Source organism: Brachypodium distachyon, chromosome 1, assembly GCF_000005505.3.
Source record: "Brachypodium distachyon strain Bd21 chromosome 1, Brachypodium_distachyon_v3.0, whole genome shotgun sequence".
Lineage (NCBI taxonomy): Eukaryota > Viridiplantae > Streptophyta > Magnoliopsida > Poales > Poaceae > Brachypodium > Brachypodium distachyon.
Genome location: NC_016131.3, coordinates 18382076 through 18397378, shown reverse-complemented (window position 1 = coordinate 18397378; position 15303 = coordinate 18382076). Strand labels below are relative to the sequence as shown.

At 51.0% G+C, this 15303-nt stretch overlaps 1 protein-coding gene and 1 non-coding gene across 2 annotated transcripts; both read right to left on the bottom strand.

Moving 5' to 3' along the window:
* Positions 1-4966: 4966 nt before the first annotated feature.
* MIR7778 (microRNA MIR7778) lies at positions 4967-5113 on the bottom strand. The gene has a single exon (NR_127069.1). It is a non-coding gene; the product is annotated as a microRNA MIR7778 (primary transcript).
* Positions 5114-11705: 6592 nt separating this feature from the next.
* On the bottom strand, positions 11706-14200 carry LOC100828062. The gene is made up of 3 exons (XM_003562735.4): positions 13256-14200; positions 12780-13139; positions 11706-12686 (listed from the first exon to the last, which is right to left on the bottom strand). The coding sequence occupies exons 1-3, from the start codon at positions 14165-14167 to the stop codon at positions 12006-12008; spliced, it is 1953 nt and encodes a 650-aa protein (XP_003562783.2). The 5' UTR covers positions 14168-14200; the 3' UTR covers positions 11706-12005.
* Between the last annotated feature and the right edge of the window lie 1103 nt (positions 14201-15303).

Sequence of the window (15303 nt, the reverse complement as noted above, 5' to 3'; positions counted from 1 at the left end):
ACGGACAATTGCTTTTAGTACTGCAGTGGCATGCTCGCCTATCTGTCTTTGGCAGTGGATCGTCCAATATACTATCTTTTAAACCACACCTATTTCAGATTAAAGGCGTTCATGACATCAGGATGACGTTGGGGGGATAAATCAAACCGACCACGGATTAGGCTGGACTCAGACAACAGTGAGAACTGGCTCTAATTAAACTGGAAAAATATAGTCCATTTAGTGTTTTCATTCTAATATTGTACTCCACCCTAGTTGTATCTGAATTGGTTTTTAGCAATATTATCTCTTGGCTTCACTGAATATGGGAGGAAAATATAAACGGGATATTGCATTGACTAATACATTCTAAATACTCATGCTAACCATTGAAGCCATATATACACTATGATTATTGGGTTGTAAATAATTACTAATTATGTACCTTCTGGACTCCTTGTGCGCCAGGACTGCTATACTGATCTTCCTTCTGGCTTACGAGTTACGCCATAGCACGGACAATGTCACTCATAGAGCCTCTCAAGATTCATTCTCTTTTGGATGTCTCATTTTCTTGCAGTACCGCTACATGCCTGAATTGAGAGTTCTCCTGAGGATTATGCTGATTGCTGAAGAACATTTTGTCACGATAGTCTTTACTCAGTTACCCTTGGTGCCAAGAGATGCTAATCTACCTGCAGCACATGCTGAATCAGACAGCATTATTAGTGATAATCATATAGTAATCACTATCGCGTTAGCTGCTATTTGGCAACAACTATTTTCTTTTCTTCTTCCATGAATGTTGCACACTAAGGCTCCAACAGATTTCTCTAGCTGGCATGTAACAAAGGCATATGTTATGTGTATATGATATAATACTAATAGCTTGCACAGGAAGCTAACAGTGTGTTTCCATACCTTTGCTAGTCGTGAAAAACCATAGCTGGCTCCAACAGGCAACTGATTTATCTAGCTGGTACATAACAAGGGATCAAGGGCGTGTGTTATCTGTAGTGTTGCTCTAACTCCTAGCGCTGCACCTTTTTTTTTTTTTTTGCGATGATCTAGTAGCTTCTCCTACAGAAATGGCAAGCAGATCTATTGATGCTTCATGTTGGCCTTCCCAGGCGATATCTCCGAATGCAAACCACCGCTGCCTCTTATCTTGAGGCCCGACGGGAGTGCACTGTGCATTGTCAAGAGGCATCTTTGCAGTTGAAAAATCTAACGAGGCGTGGTATGGTGCACTTGACATTCATGATGCTGTTGGGCATCTACTCGTCCAAATGATGAGATCTGTGCTTTCCAAAAGCAACTTTTTTGCTTATGCTTCTTTAGGTAGGCCAAAAAAAAGGAAGAGAGATTTACTACTACTCAGTGGAGTAATTTGCATCTACGGATATAGACACACACAGCAGTAACAGTACGTGCATCCATGCTCTCCGTCCAGATACAAACCTTTTGGACGAGTAAAACTGTGATTCATTAGTAACCTGTCGAAGCTGCTGTTGGCTGCCGCATCCATGCTTCTACCCAGTAGATGTGGATCCACATCTTGTTCCGATCTCCGACAAAATATTCTTGTTCCGTTACCAAGAACGTGGCCCCAACAAACAAACACCCGATGCGGCGATACTCCACACTCCTACTAGCAGCTCTATCCCTCGCCAGGGATGCTGCGGCCGCTCCTACCAGCTCGACGAGATCGATTTGTTAATGTGGTGCCGACACGGGGGGACAGGGCTCGCATACCATTTATTTTGGGCGTGCGTACAGATGTACCGCCTCCCGTGAAAAGGCACATCGCCAGAGATGAAGCAGCAAGCAACATCGCCGTAATACGTACTGGTACACACGCAGGGATCGAACCAGCCTGGAACAGTCATTCAATTCCGGCGTACGCATTATCTGTAGTACTCACTCCGTCCAACAAAAAATATCTCAAGTTTGTTAAAATTTAGATGTATCTAGACATGACGCATTTAAATTTAGTCAAAATTGAAACATCATTTGTCTGACGGAGAGAGCAGTACGTTCTTTCTCACGGGCTCGCGCATGGGGGACTAAACTCTGATTTTTGCTGCAGTTTTACTCCAGCATCCGTAGCACCGTAAACAAGTGGACCAGTACAACGTTAGTGCTAGAGTAATCTTCTCTCGGAATCTACCGACGGCCCAGCACACGTCGTCCGACCAAGCTGATAAAATTACGAGTTCTCTCGGAAGCAAGATGGGAACTGGAAACTTCTTCTTTTTTGAAAGGAGAAACTGGAAACTCATCGCAGGCGACAGGAGACACATCACACGTAGCTGGACGGCAAATACGCGTTGCGAAACGCCAGCTGATGTCGGTGCTGAGTGCGGGACAACCCTAGTCCCTGCACGTACCGCTCACGGTAGGACGCGTCGCTTTCGGTCTGTTAGTTGGAACGAAAACTCGTCGTTGCAAGCAAACAAACGCCTGGAAGGCTGGGGACGGACAGTGGCGCTGGCTCGAGCTAGCTACAGTAGCTAGCCAGCACGTCCGGTGATTGAGTGGCGATCTATGATCAATTAAAGTCCGGCGGTTGCTCTATGATTGGGTAGTACACGGCGGAGGCTTAGAATCTACGGCTGTTTGCACGTCCCCTTCCGCGCCAGCCAGCTTTTCGACATCTACTTCATTTACAAATGCCAACCCATCATTAGTTGGCATAAAATTATGTGTTGTCGTTGCGAAGAAAAAAAGCATGGACTCACCGACACACTAGGAAGACTAGACCGAATCAGGAAGGGTAGGAACAGGCGTGTGTGCACACCTATCATAATTAAGCGATGAGCTTGGGCAATCAGGCTTGGCCATGAACGAGTACTAAGCCATGCTGGACTTGTAACTATCAGGACGCATGAACTTCGCGGGGAAATAGTTTACTCTAATCAAAGTTTGTACAATACTATTTAGCCTTACCTAGGGTGTCAAATGGGATCCCACCAATTAATATCTAACTTCTAGTTCAATTTTAGTTCAAACTTGAGCCAAACTTTTGAACGAGCAAATCTCAAATGAATTAGAAGTGTGACTTAAGTGGGATCTCACTTACATCCCTAGCCAATTTGACCAACTTTTGCTACAACAATCTATGTTACTAAATATTTTACATGCGACCATTTTTAGACAAATAAGCTACGGGCTCATTCGGTTTATAATTTTTCATTGGAAACATAAAGATTGAGAATTTCATAGGCAACTTCATTGTAGATCCCTTTGTTTTATAGGAAACTAGCAAAATGATTCTTTATTTTTGTTTTTCTTTGTTTTTGAAGGAAAATGCACATTAGGTCCAACCTCTTTTTCCAGAGGAATGAGGCAAGACAATTCCTTGGGATGAAAAGTGTTACCCTACGACAATCATATGTTTTTTTCTCCTATTCTTTACTTTGAGCAAAGTATATTTTTAAACCTTATTCTTATAGAGGCCTGACATAAAACCTCACCTCGAAATCCCTGAATTCGGCACCATGTACTCACTAATATCCCAGTCATTAGTCACCGAAATAGTGTTTCCAAACAGGGAATGAGCCCTACAACTGTGCACAGATGGGAATAAATTGTTGTTTCGCTTTCCTCTCACAATTCATGCGGAATCAATTACAAAATTCATCTTTGTTTCAATTTTTTCTTCCAAAATTCATCTAATCCTCCTCCAATCTTTCTTCATCTCCACCTTGCCTCACCGAATAGGATGGCAACATTACAATGTTTGCTTACAAAAGATAAATATGACTAATTAACACAATGTTTTTTTTTGCGAGAAGGCCAAGGCCATATATTAAAATCAACCAACCCTTACAGAACCATCTTTAAAGTAAAAAAAAATTACACGCAAGTTCTTGTATGTAAACGTCGTTGTTTTCCTCCTGCACTTGCCGGTGGCGCGTCGTGAGCGAAGCTCGATGCTGCCTCTGGACCTTCGAACCATGTCGAAGCCAAGAAATCGTTGTTGGCGTAGCAGCCGGGAAGTCGCCGGTCAGAGCCAGAAGACGCCGATGACCGTGGTCTGAAAAACAGACCACCGTTCCGGAGAAGAAGACGATGAAGAGGGTTGGATGACCATTCTAGATCCGGCCAGACGGATATGAGAAGACTTGGCCGCAGTAACTCCATGATGAGGTCGAAATTGGCCGAGTCTCATCGATCAAAAAAGAACCAATAAATCGATACACGTAGACGACCTACAAAGCACGAATACAAAACCAGATCCACCATTCTAAAAGAGTAGCGACCAATCGTCCCGCACTACTCAACGCCACCGGCAATATCGCCGTCGATGAGGTGGATAAGGAGTCGGAAAAATCTTATTATTGACCCGCACAATCTTATTATTGACCCGCACAATGCCGCCGTCACCACCATAACTCGGCTGCCGGTTGATCAAAGTCTTATTTTTTGAAGACCTACTGTAGCACTGAAGTACTGGGACGTTCAGAAGTAGCTAGCCGATCCCCAGGGCCCAGGCTGTGCGTAAGAGTTTTGGGGCCATCGTGTTAAAAATAGAAACACGCTCCAGAATGGTAAGATGGCCGTTGCTACTACCGTGCTGTTAGCCTGTCACCGTCTCGTATCCAGATGGTAGAAAAGCAGTCAAAAAATAATATTACCACGACAGGAGCAAACGCGAATCGCACCCGGCCAAACCAGATCCGGACAGCGCACGCTCAACAGCAGCAGACACGCGCATGATAATAAAAGAGAGAGAACCACATCTATGATTAAACAAGGAAACAAGGATGGCATAATACAATGATATCGAAGAAAAAAAATTATAAATCAAATCTCAATTTCGGTACAGGAGGATCGAGGAGGGGAGGGAGAAAAAGAAAAAAAAAAGAATCCGAGGCGGCGAACGTGAGTGGAACTACACAGGAAGAAGCCGTGCCTAGCTCTCCCCGGCACAGCCTGTCAGAAAAAAATACAGCACAAAATGGTGGCATGCACAGCAGAGACGACAGACCACAGCTCGTCCGAAAGTCGCGGCGCAGCGGCCACGTAAAATAATCGCGCTTCTCGGTGAGGCCCGGACCGGGCGTCTAGGCGAGGAGGGCGACGAGGCCCATGGCCGCCGCGCACGCCGACACGATGCTCCCTGCCGTCGTTAGCATGGTCTTAGCCGCGCCCTGCAATCACAACGTTTTAATTAGCAAAAATCCCGCGGTGATTGGGACAGGTTACTGCTTCATCAGTAATTTAAAAGTGGTACTACTAACTACAACTGACTAGCAATAGAGGCTTCCAGAATGTATGGTTGTTTATACGGCGAGTTGTTAACTGGCAGAGGCTTGACTTTCTACTCGCCGTATTAACTGTTCTGCCCGTGTAACGGCAGGAAGCACATGCGTGCCTGGCCAACATGTCGGGGCAGCAGAGCAGATGCATCTACCCTATTCAATTTCACTCATTACACTCACTTGCCCTTCACATGTTAGGTGCTGCACCTACGAAGCTACGGAGTAAGTAAATTGTGAATTTACTAAAGAAAGCTAGCTTACGCTGAGCATACATTGCGATTACATTAACTAGCCTGTCTAGGCACGGTCAAGTTAAGAGCATTTTTACCACTATAGCAATTGTTTTACTCTCGGTGTAGTGGCTGTGGTTCAGCATCAACTGTGTAGTGCTTAACGTTAAGGATGAAAGTGTTCAAGCAGTTGTTAAGCAGTTGTGCCGTCGGTTTTGTGAGAGAGTAGAGCAGTTGCCAAGTTTACACGCTCATTGTTGGTTCAGAACTTTAGAGAGAAGAAGAAGAAGCGTACCGCGGTGTCGGCAGCGGCGGAGTCGAATGCGGGGCCGGGTGCTTCGGCGTCAGACGCGGCGGGGGCCTTAGCCTTCTTGGTCTTGGTGGACTTGGTGGGAGCCTCGGCGACGGGCGCGGGCGCGGGGGCCTTGGTCTTCTTCTTCTTCTTGGATGGGGAGCTGGGCTTCTTCTTCTTGGCCGGCGCGGGGGCCGGGGCGTCAGGCTTGGTGGGGATGGTGGCGGGCGCCTCCGCGGTGGGGGCGGGGGGAGCTGCGACGGGCGCGTCCGCGACGGGAGGCTTGGCGGCGGCCTTGGGCGCCGGCGCCGGGGGAGACGCGGCGGCCTTGGTGGGTGGCGCCGCGGCGGGGGCCTTGGCCGGCGCCGGGGTGGTCGGCGGCGTGGCAGCGGGGGCGGGGGTGGCCGGGGTGGTGGTTGGCGGCGAGGCGGCCGGGGCGGTGGGCGGGGCGGTGGTGGTGGCGGGCGCGGCGGCCGGGGCGGGCGTCTTCTTCGCAGGAGCCGGCGGGGTGGTGGTGGCGGCCGGAGCGGCGGCCGGCGCGGTGGACTTCTGCGCGACGGCGGAGTGCGCCGCGAGGAGGCAGAGCAGCGCCAGGCACAGAGCCCCAGCGCGCGCCATTGTGCGTGTGTGTGGTTTGCTGCTGAAAGCTCTGCTTTTGCTCTGTGCCTCTGTCTCTCGCTTATGACGATGGGGGTGGCAGCAGCGAGAGAGAGGCACCGGATAAATAGCGGGGAAAGGGGCGAGAGAAGGGAAGAGAAGAGAAGCGGCGGGCACAACTGGCAGTGGGCCAGCGGGGCCATGTGGGGGAGTTGGTCGGGACGCGTTCACGTGGATCGGCGCCGGTGGGCTCCCTCGGTCTTTCGCCCGTTTGCGTACAGTACAGCGCTGTGACCTGTCAGTGGTAGCCGTTGGGGCTGGGACGCATGTTGAGCCGCCAAGGACGGCCCAGAGTCCAGAGAGAGAGAAGGCAGAGAAGCGGAGGTTGTGGGCTCGTTTGCGGTAAATGAGATGTTTTTACAGTTTTATTTTATTGCTACTGGGTGGGCTGGATTAGGATTGGGTTACGCAGGCTGGACGATGTTGACAGTCCAACCCACCGTTTCGCACTGGGCCTAGGGTATGCGTGGTCGGGCCAACATTTTGGTTCCAAGGTACTCCTACTAGTTAGCGGGCCATAGTTCTCTCTTAAAGAAAAAGTTAGCAGGCCATGGAGTAACATTTCGGTGCTTTCGAAGGCTTCAATTCAAGTCTCTCGTCGTCTCATGTTTCGGCCTTGTTTTGATGCAATTCGTTTCGTTCTGAATTCCAACCCATGAAACGGCGTTTCGACTTGAACATTGACCTTTTGAAGAGAAAAGCTCTTGAACATTTGTAAAAGGAAGTCGCCCATCACAAAGACTATTTCCGTTTCTAATTAGAAAGTGTTATAGTTTGTTGACAGATAAAGTTAGCACATCTTGGAGAAAACCGATGACAGAAGTGCAGACTAAACTAGCACTGTACTGATTGAAAACTTGTCAGCAATGGGACAACAGATATTGCAGCAGCTACGAAGCACTAACTAACACTTGCAGTCGTAGGGAAGACCGTCGCAGAGGACGGTAAAGCAAGATTCGATTCCACCACAAAACCGACGGATTGTACGTTCTCCGGTCTTCGAGCTATCGCCGAAACATGCACCGTTGGGTTCGTTCTATGAGCTTGATATCCAAGGCTGACACGCAGTGCGACCAGTCCTTGGAAAGGAGCGAGACACATCTGAACATGCTCTGAAAACTTAGCATCCGCAGCCGCAGGCACCCTAGCTCTCTAGCTACCTGAAGAAGCTTTGTCAGAAAGGCTAAAGCGGAGCACTAAAACATGTATGCGTTGCACTAATTAAAGCGGCTTTAGATCATCAAAGATATGCCCGTCCTGAAATCCCGCTTTGTTCTAATCAAATCAAAGGTGTCACAACATAAAAGAAGAAGAGGAGAGAGGGATGGACCGTGGTTGCTCCTGATCGAGTGAAGCTTCTGCTGCTTTTCATGTTTCAGAGATGGCATTGCCACCGTAAGGACAGACACTGGCCAACTTGCGAAGCAACGTCTCTAGAATAGATCTCCGTGGTTTAAGGTGGTCATTTGGTTGCGATTCGGTGATTCTGATTCCACATAGGACAATCTAGTATGAGTATTAAACTTCCTGATTCATGGGGTACATGCCTCAGTTCTACACATCTGGGAACTATGAATCCACTTGAGACAATTAAGAAACGGAGATAAAGAACAAGGAAGAAAGATCAAAATAAAGAAATTGCAACATGGCCAGCATGAGATTGGTCTAGTGCTCTACCTGGTGTGGTGGCTGCAGAAACAAAGGAACAGCTAATATGTCCGGAGGGAGTAGGGCCAAATGATTTGGACCATAGCGCCTTTGAGCCTCATAGAAAGCTGACACAAAAAACATTTAGATCCCATCCATCCATCCATACACCGGACCGCCTCGGTACAAGCGAAGCAAATTGACGTCGATGCTGTTCCTCACATGCAGATTTGCGATCTTGCTCCTTGGCAAGATTATGTCGCGTTCCATCTTGGAGTGTTGGATATGGATAAACAATTCAAGCATCATTTCATGTTATCGATCGGTGTACATGGTACTGCAAGCGGCGAAGCATAACAAAATGGCCAAGGTTATCCTCTGAATCCTGCAGCATTTCAGAAGGCTGTCCAGGTGCTCTGACGATGAACAGGGCCTCACAAAGCATGGCCGCAGTAAACAAAACAAGGAACCAAACCGTTTGGGACGTAGAAATTTCACCTAAAAACTTTGGATGTAACCTCACAGTAATTAAAAGATTTTGAGTAATATGAAACCACCACTTTTGGATTTCCTTTTTCCTTTTTAAAACCACCACAATCTTGACCAGATTCTATATGACGTTCAGGATCATGGTTAAAGGTGTCAGGGGCAAAATCGTCTTTTCATCATCACTTGACTATCAACTAGCAGTCAACTGGTGGTCAACTGATGTAGTGGTTAATTTGGATGGGGTGCAAAATTTGAGTGATAGGTTTGGCAAGCGGAAATCCAAGAGGTATTTGAGCATTTGGAATTCGGGTGCCACGTTCTCGCTCCTGGAGTGTTCAACCCAAAACCGGCCATTCTCGGCGATTGAAGAGGCCTATCTCGTCTCATCAACCCAACCCGGTCTCTTCCACCATCGGCGGTGGCCCTGCCCATTCTGTGCTGGTAGCGACGGGCTCTCCTCTTGCTAGTAGCGTCAATGTTTTCTGCATCATGGCTTTTAGCCCCAAGCGCCGGTTGCTGTGGCATTTCTTCTCGTTAGCCTAGCCCAGTCTCTTCCCTCGCCACGGCGAGGATGAGGAGATTGAGCATGACGATGCCTCATCATCGGGCAAGACGACTAGTGGAGCCATCGTCGCCGGCCAAGCATGTGGAAATGAGTTCCTCTGCCACGGTCACAATGTTGTGTGCGTTGGTTCAGCTTGTTAGAATCCTTGCCAAATTTACTGAACCGAGATATTTTGGCGACATGGTTATTCATTCTTTTTACACAAAATTGTGGTCAAGGAGAAAAAATATATGTCTCATTTGTGGTCTTGTGTAACCCTATCCTTAGTATGCGCGGTTCTATAAGATTAACTCGAAAAGGCTCAAACTAGCCACGGTGACATCAAAATGGAGAAGATGCTGTGCAGCTCGACATGGCAATATGATTGCGTTAAACAGGATTGGCATGCGTCGGAGGGCAATAATGGTAGCAGTGAGTTGCGCGCGGGTCTTTTTGTTTCTACCCGTATCGTGTAGGTTGTAGCAGCAGTATATAGTAGTGCCGGGAGCGGCCATGCTGCGCGCCTGCCATCGATTGGAATCAACACACGAGGGAGTTTAAAGCGGATGCAAATGCAATTGAATACAAGAGACAAAAGTTGGAGCTACGTTGGCACCGGAACTGGAGACTAGCAATGATTCCGAGCAAGCAAGGAAAGGTGCACGAGATGCTGCTGCTATCACTATGGTAGTAGTTTCTCTTTTAGTTTCTATTTTCTGTTAGTACTTAATCGATACTTTATGATCGGAGGGAGTACGCTTGAGTCTTAAGTTATACAAATTAACAGAGTAATGTACAGTCAAAACTGTCTTGGCGTGTAAAACTGTGAACAGTAGTGCTATTTTTTTTATGCTTGAGAAAGCATACGGTACGGCAGACGACAGTATTTATAAAACATGTCATCCATTTTATGTTAGTACATAAGAGATCATTCATGCCCCACAAGTGAACGGCGACGACTTGAGTACATCAAAACATGTGCCGCATATTAACAAGCCAACTTCAACAACAAAAGGAGGAGGTTTGACAAACGTTTCCACTTGGTCCATGAGGTACACATTTGCTTCTGCCGAACACGTGTGAGGTTCTGTCCTCAACAACCGATCAAGCTCGAAACAAACTGTGCGTGCCCGATGGAATTAAAACTAGCTACCGAAACATACATATAGAAGTACGAAAAGCGAGCACCGTGACAATTTTCCATGTGCCGCCCTAGCTAGTCAGCTTCCGTCAACTTTGAAACCGTGCAAAGTTGTCGCGCAAATCAGGCGAAAACAGTTTGCACTTTAGCTCCGCACAAAATCCTCGAAAAGAGAACTAGTGGAGCACGAGCTCTGAACAACATTGGTCACTTCAAAGAAAAAAAATTGCCTGTTAATATGCGATCGCCGTGAAGTTGTTTTGTAACGTCTCCCTGTTCTCTACCTCATTGTTCACGCGACTTGAATTGGACGGACGTGGCAGGCAGAGTGAGTTAAAAAAGGGGGGGCAGAAAATTGGCGACGAGGAAGTGACCCGTCCAGGCAACGTTCGTGAGACAGGCACAGCAAGCAGCAGCAGCGTCATCATACTAGTCACCGATCGGACAGCGTGCGCGGCTCCCCAGGCCACAATAATTTGCCTGCGCAAACGGGCAGCGCCCCCATCATCAGCTGACTTCCTCCCGGCGCCTATAGCGTCGGCTGCTTCCCGGTGTCTTCCTCCTCCTCGTCTCACCCGTTGCCATTGCTTCCAACCATCCAAAACCCGGAGCCCCGGAAGCACAAGAAGTAAAGAATCCTTTTCGTTTCGCCTTGCTTGCAATGCTCAGCTGAAGGCGGGCTGCTCAGGACAGTCAGGTCCTTGGTCAATAAAGATGAAAAAAAAAATAAAGCAGTAGATGCCATGCCACCGCAGCAGTAGCAGCAGACGCAAACGCAGCGGCGTCGTGTCACTGCGAGTGGGTACCACGCCTCCTTGTGCTGACCAGTCAGGCCGTGGGACCGGCGGCCAGCCCGGTACTACGTACTGTACGTTGGACCACCAGAAAATGGAGGAAGGCGAGCGACCAAGTGCGTAGCTGGTGAATGGCTTGGTGATGTACCGCTGATCTCAGCATCCGATGCAATCCACTGTCGGCCCCTAGAGCAAGACTGCAAGAGCGCCAACTACCAAGCCGATACTCTCTAGTAGTAGTAGTACTCACTAGCTTGGTTACCTTCTAAGCGCAGCAAAATCCGTGCTGCTGTTATACCGTAGTGGTACTAGCAACTTGTAGCTTTCAGATGGAATATGGAACGTGACATGTGAAGCTAATGTGCACTCATCTGTGACTCTGTGAGCCTGTGAGATCTGGAGTACTACCACATTGCAGTGCTAAGACAAACAGTGGAGGCTTTGTTTCCTCCAAAATAATCGGAGTTTGTAGAGTTCTCGGCTGTTCTCCCCACCCACCACCCTCTTCTCCTGGCTACCCTGGCTGGCACAAAATGAGCATTAGTACTAGGTGGTGTACCGAGCAACTATCACCTGTCAGGTGGCTCTACACCAAGAAATGGCAGTGGCAACTGGCAACACGAAGGGTCAAGAGACGCTTGAAGGCCTAGGAGAGGGTATAGGGATGCAGGGAAAATAAAAGTTGCACTGAATTTTCTGCATTCAGAGGATAAATATTCATCCAGGCCAGGCCAGGAGGAAAGACATGAGCGGCCTGCTGAGAACGTTTATACGCACCTATTTACAGAGAAGAAGATGAACAACGGTAGAGAATGCAACGGGTTAGTATTTGATCCCTAGCTAGCTAGGCAGAGGAAAGATCAAACTCTAGTATGAACAAATTGGACTGGTTTAATTTCTTCTCTAGCGGACTAGCAACAATTAACCGCAGCTAAAACTCCCCCTCTGCTCCGGGCTCCGGCTTACTACACTTGTACTCTCCACACGATCTTCTCGCCGCGACCTCCCGCGGCGGCGCCGACGTTGACGCCGACAGCACCATTGTGGCCGTGGGAGGAGCGCTCGACGGCGGCGACACGAGCCGGGTGCACGGCGCCGCCCTTGTTTGCCGCGCGGTCGCCGCCGCCGTGTGTCGGAGGGAGCTCGCAGGCCTCGCCGACGGATCCCGACCGGATGTCGGCGGGCGGGATGAAGCAGTCTGGGGACAGGCCGGGGACGTTGAAGGCCACCTCCTCGATGCTCCATGCTTCCTCCATCCTTGTCTTGGTGTGGCTCATGGCGGCCTCACCGAACCGGAAGAGCGTGACGGCGGAGCGCCCGGCGTGCGCGATCACGATGCCCTCCACGGCCCGGTAGTCCTCCAGGGAGGAGCTGATGGTGGTCTCCCAGTAGACGGCGTCGCCGCCCGAGTGCGGCTGGATACGGGTCAGGTGCGAGTCCTCGATGTGCACGATCAGCCCCGTCCGCTGGCTGAAGTAGCCGAACAGCACGTGCCGGATGATCTCCGCCGGCCCCTCGCTGCGCAGCTTCAGAGTCTGTGGGTCGGCCGATAGCTTCAGGATGAAGCAGTCCTCGCCGTTCACCTTCTTCTCCCCCACGCACCTCGCCTCCGCGAACAGCCCCGCCGTCGTCAGCGGATCAAGACCCTGCCATCGCATTGCAATTCAGCGAGATTCGATTAGTTAACAGTGAAGGAAAGGGGATTGGCTACTTTAATTCGAGGGGAAAAGCTAATAAACCTGGAGGACGCGGCGGAGGGGGCGGACGGGGCCCTTGGCGGCGTGGGCGCCGAGCCAGGGGGTGTGGCGCCAGACGAGGCGGCCGTTGCAGCCGGCGTGGACCTTGCTGCCGCCGACGGCGAGCTCGACGTACCACATGCCGGGGGCCATGGTCCAGAGCACGAAGCCGCCTTGCTCGATGGCGGCGGCGCCGCGGCCGCTCGGCCCGCGGTTCTTGACGACGCGCGTCGCCGTCTCGAACTCGGACGCCACCATCCGCACCTTGCCCATGGCGTACGCGTTCCGCACTGACTGCAGCAGCCTGTGCCCGCCCGACGCCGCCATGTACTGCTGCAGGATGTACTGCGCCGACGACGACTCCTGCCAGTTTTTTTTTCAGATGAAGTAGAAGTGAGTACCAGATGCACGACCGTAGAACTCAGATTGAAAGCGAATCGAACTCCAGGAAAGAAGGGGTGATCCGGAAATTGACGTACAATGGGGGTCCCCTTGATGGAGAGGAGAGGCAACGGGTCGGCGAGGTTGGAGGAGATGGGCGCGAGCGGCGCGCCCATGACGCCAAGGAGAAGGCGGAGGTCTGAGTGCCGGAACGAGCCGCTTGACCCGCCGGGGCCGGCGGACGCCATGGACGGCGTGCGCGTCAGGTGGCCGCGGACCCACTGCCCGAACCCCTCCCCCCTCCGGCCGGAGTCCTCGCCGACGAAGTCGCCGGCGGCGAGGCGGTCGGCGTCGGGGCCCTCGATGAGCGGCTCGAGCGCCTCGCCGCCGGGCCGAAGGCTGCCGGAGCGCGGGATGAGCTGCTCCGGGATGTACTGCTGCTGCTGCTGTTCCTGCCGCATCTGCTTCTCCGAAGGCGGCGGCGCCTTGCGGCGGCGCGGGATCAGCATTCTCGCCGGCGACGAGCTCCTCGCCGGGGTCTTCCCGCGGGACCTCGCCGGCGACAGCCCCCGCACCACCTCGTCCTTGAGCGCGGAGAAGAACCCCTGCTTCCTCTCCTTCTCCATCGCAGAGCTCTCTAAGCTCCGCCTCACGCAAAGCAAGAAGCTAGCCCCAGCCAACGAGCGGCGACAGAAGGAGGACAAACAAAGAGATCTGTCTGCTTGCTTGCTTGCTTCAAGGGGAGGGCAGCATGGAAGGGAGTGTGCGGCGAGGAGTGGAGTAGAAGAAGGGGGAGAGTGTGTGTGGGGAAAATGTGAAGCGACTGCGAGAGGTAGAAGGCGACTGGGGTGAACTGAGAAACGGGAAAGAAGGGCGGAAAAGAGCAAAAGATAAAGGCAGATGGCGAAAACCGTTTGACGTGAAAAGGAAAAGAGGCTGGCCGAGCGAGGTGTGGGGGATATGTCGGGAGTAGTAGGAAACAGCAAACGCGTGTCTGCGCCCTTTCTCATGCTCCCTTGATATTTCGTGTTTCAACCGGTGTCACACACAACTACACAAGGGGGTGGCCTGTAGGGCGGAAATAGACTCCGAATAAGTTCCCGATAATTGATCGCAATTGCGGGTCATGTGAGTTCCGTGTCGTACGTGCACGTACTGCCAACATTCGGAGGGAGTGGGTTAAATTCGTGTTGGATTCTTCTCTGTAGCAAGTTTCCTTACGGCAGCAGTATCAGTACGAATTCTTAGGGTCTGTAGCCGCCAATTTTGCCTGCAGTCTCCTTGATTCAAGGTTCACAGATGCCGCCTTTCCGTTCAAAACATGAGCGAAACAACGGATTTTCCAAAGAAAAATAACTCCATGATCTTTCGGTTTTTGCCGGTTCTACTGTTACCGTTTCTCGGAAATGAAGTACCGACACCGCATACAAACTAGTGGACTGCGCCCAACAGTTGCATCGGACTGCAATTCTTGTGCGTGCTCGAGTGCTTCATCGATGGATGGATGGACGGACGTGACTTACTAAACCCAAAAATAAACCCTAGCAGCAATCATCTGATATTCGTTCTTGATACACTCCTGCATACTATCCTGTTGCCAAGGGCTTTTTCCGAGAGACCTTTTGTTCTAAAAAATTATGGTCGATCGCCATTGAGCACAGCTCCTCCTCTCCTCGCCCTCAGAAAGACAGAAACGGCCCTCCCCACGTCCCACGCCTGCTGCTCCAACGTGCAACCATCCCTTTCCGGTCCCAGCGCGCACTCTACACCACCGTCCACCAACACACGGCACCGAATGCCGTAACGGGTGCGCACCCGCGCCCGGGAAGATGGCGGCAACCCGCGCAGGGCGCCGGCGCGGCAACCAACGGGCAGAAAAGATCGGGGGCAAAGATGCCAAAAGAGTCGCCGTGCGAGGCCACGTGCATGCTTCTGCGGCCGGAGGAGAGACGGCCGTTCCGTTCTTCCGTTCCGTTCCGGGAGCACGTGATGCCCAGCGGCGTCGACGTCGTGGGATGCCGATTTTGCCGATGCCCGGCTCGGCGCGCAAGTGTTGGCGCGGTTTATTAGTCGGAGCAGGTGTGCGAGCTTGACCCTGCCCGTTGCGCTGTCGGTCGGCCTGCGGCTTGACCGGGTCGACGTGATC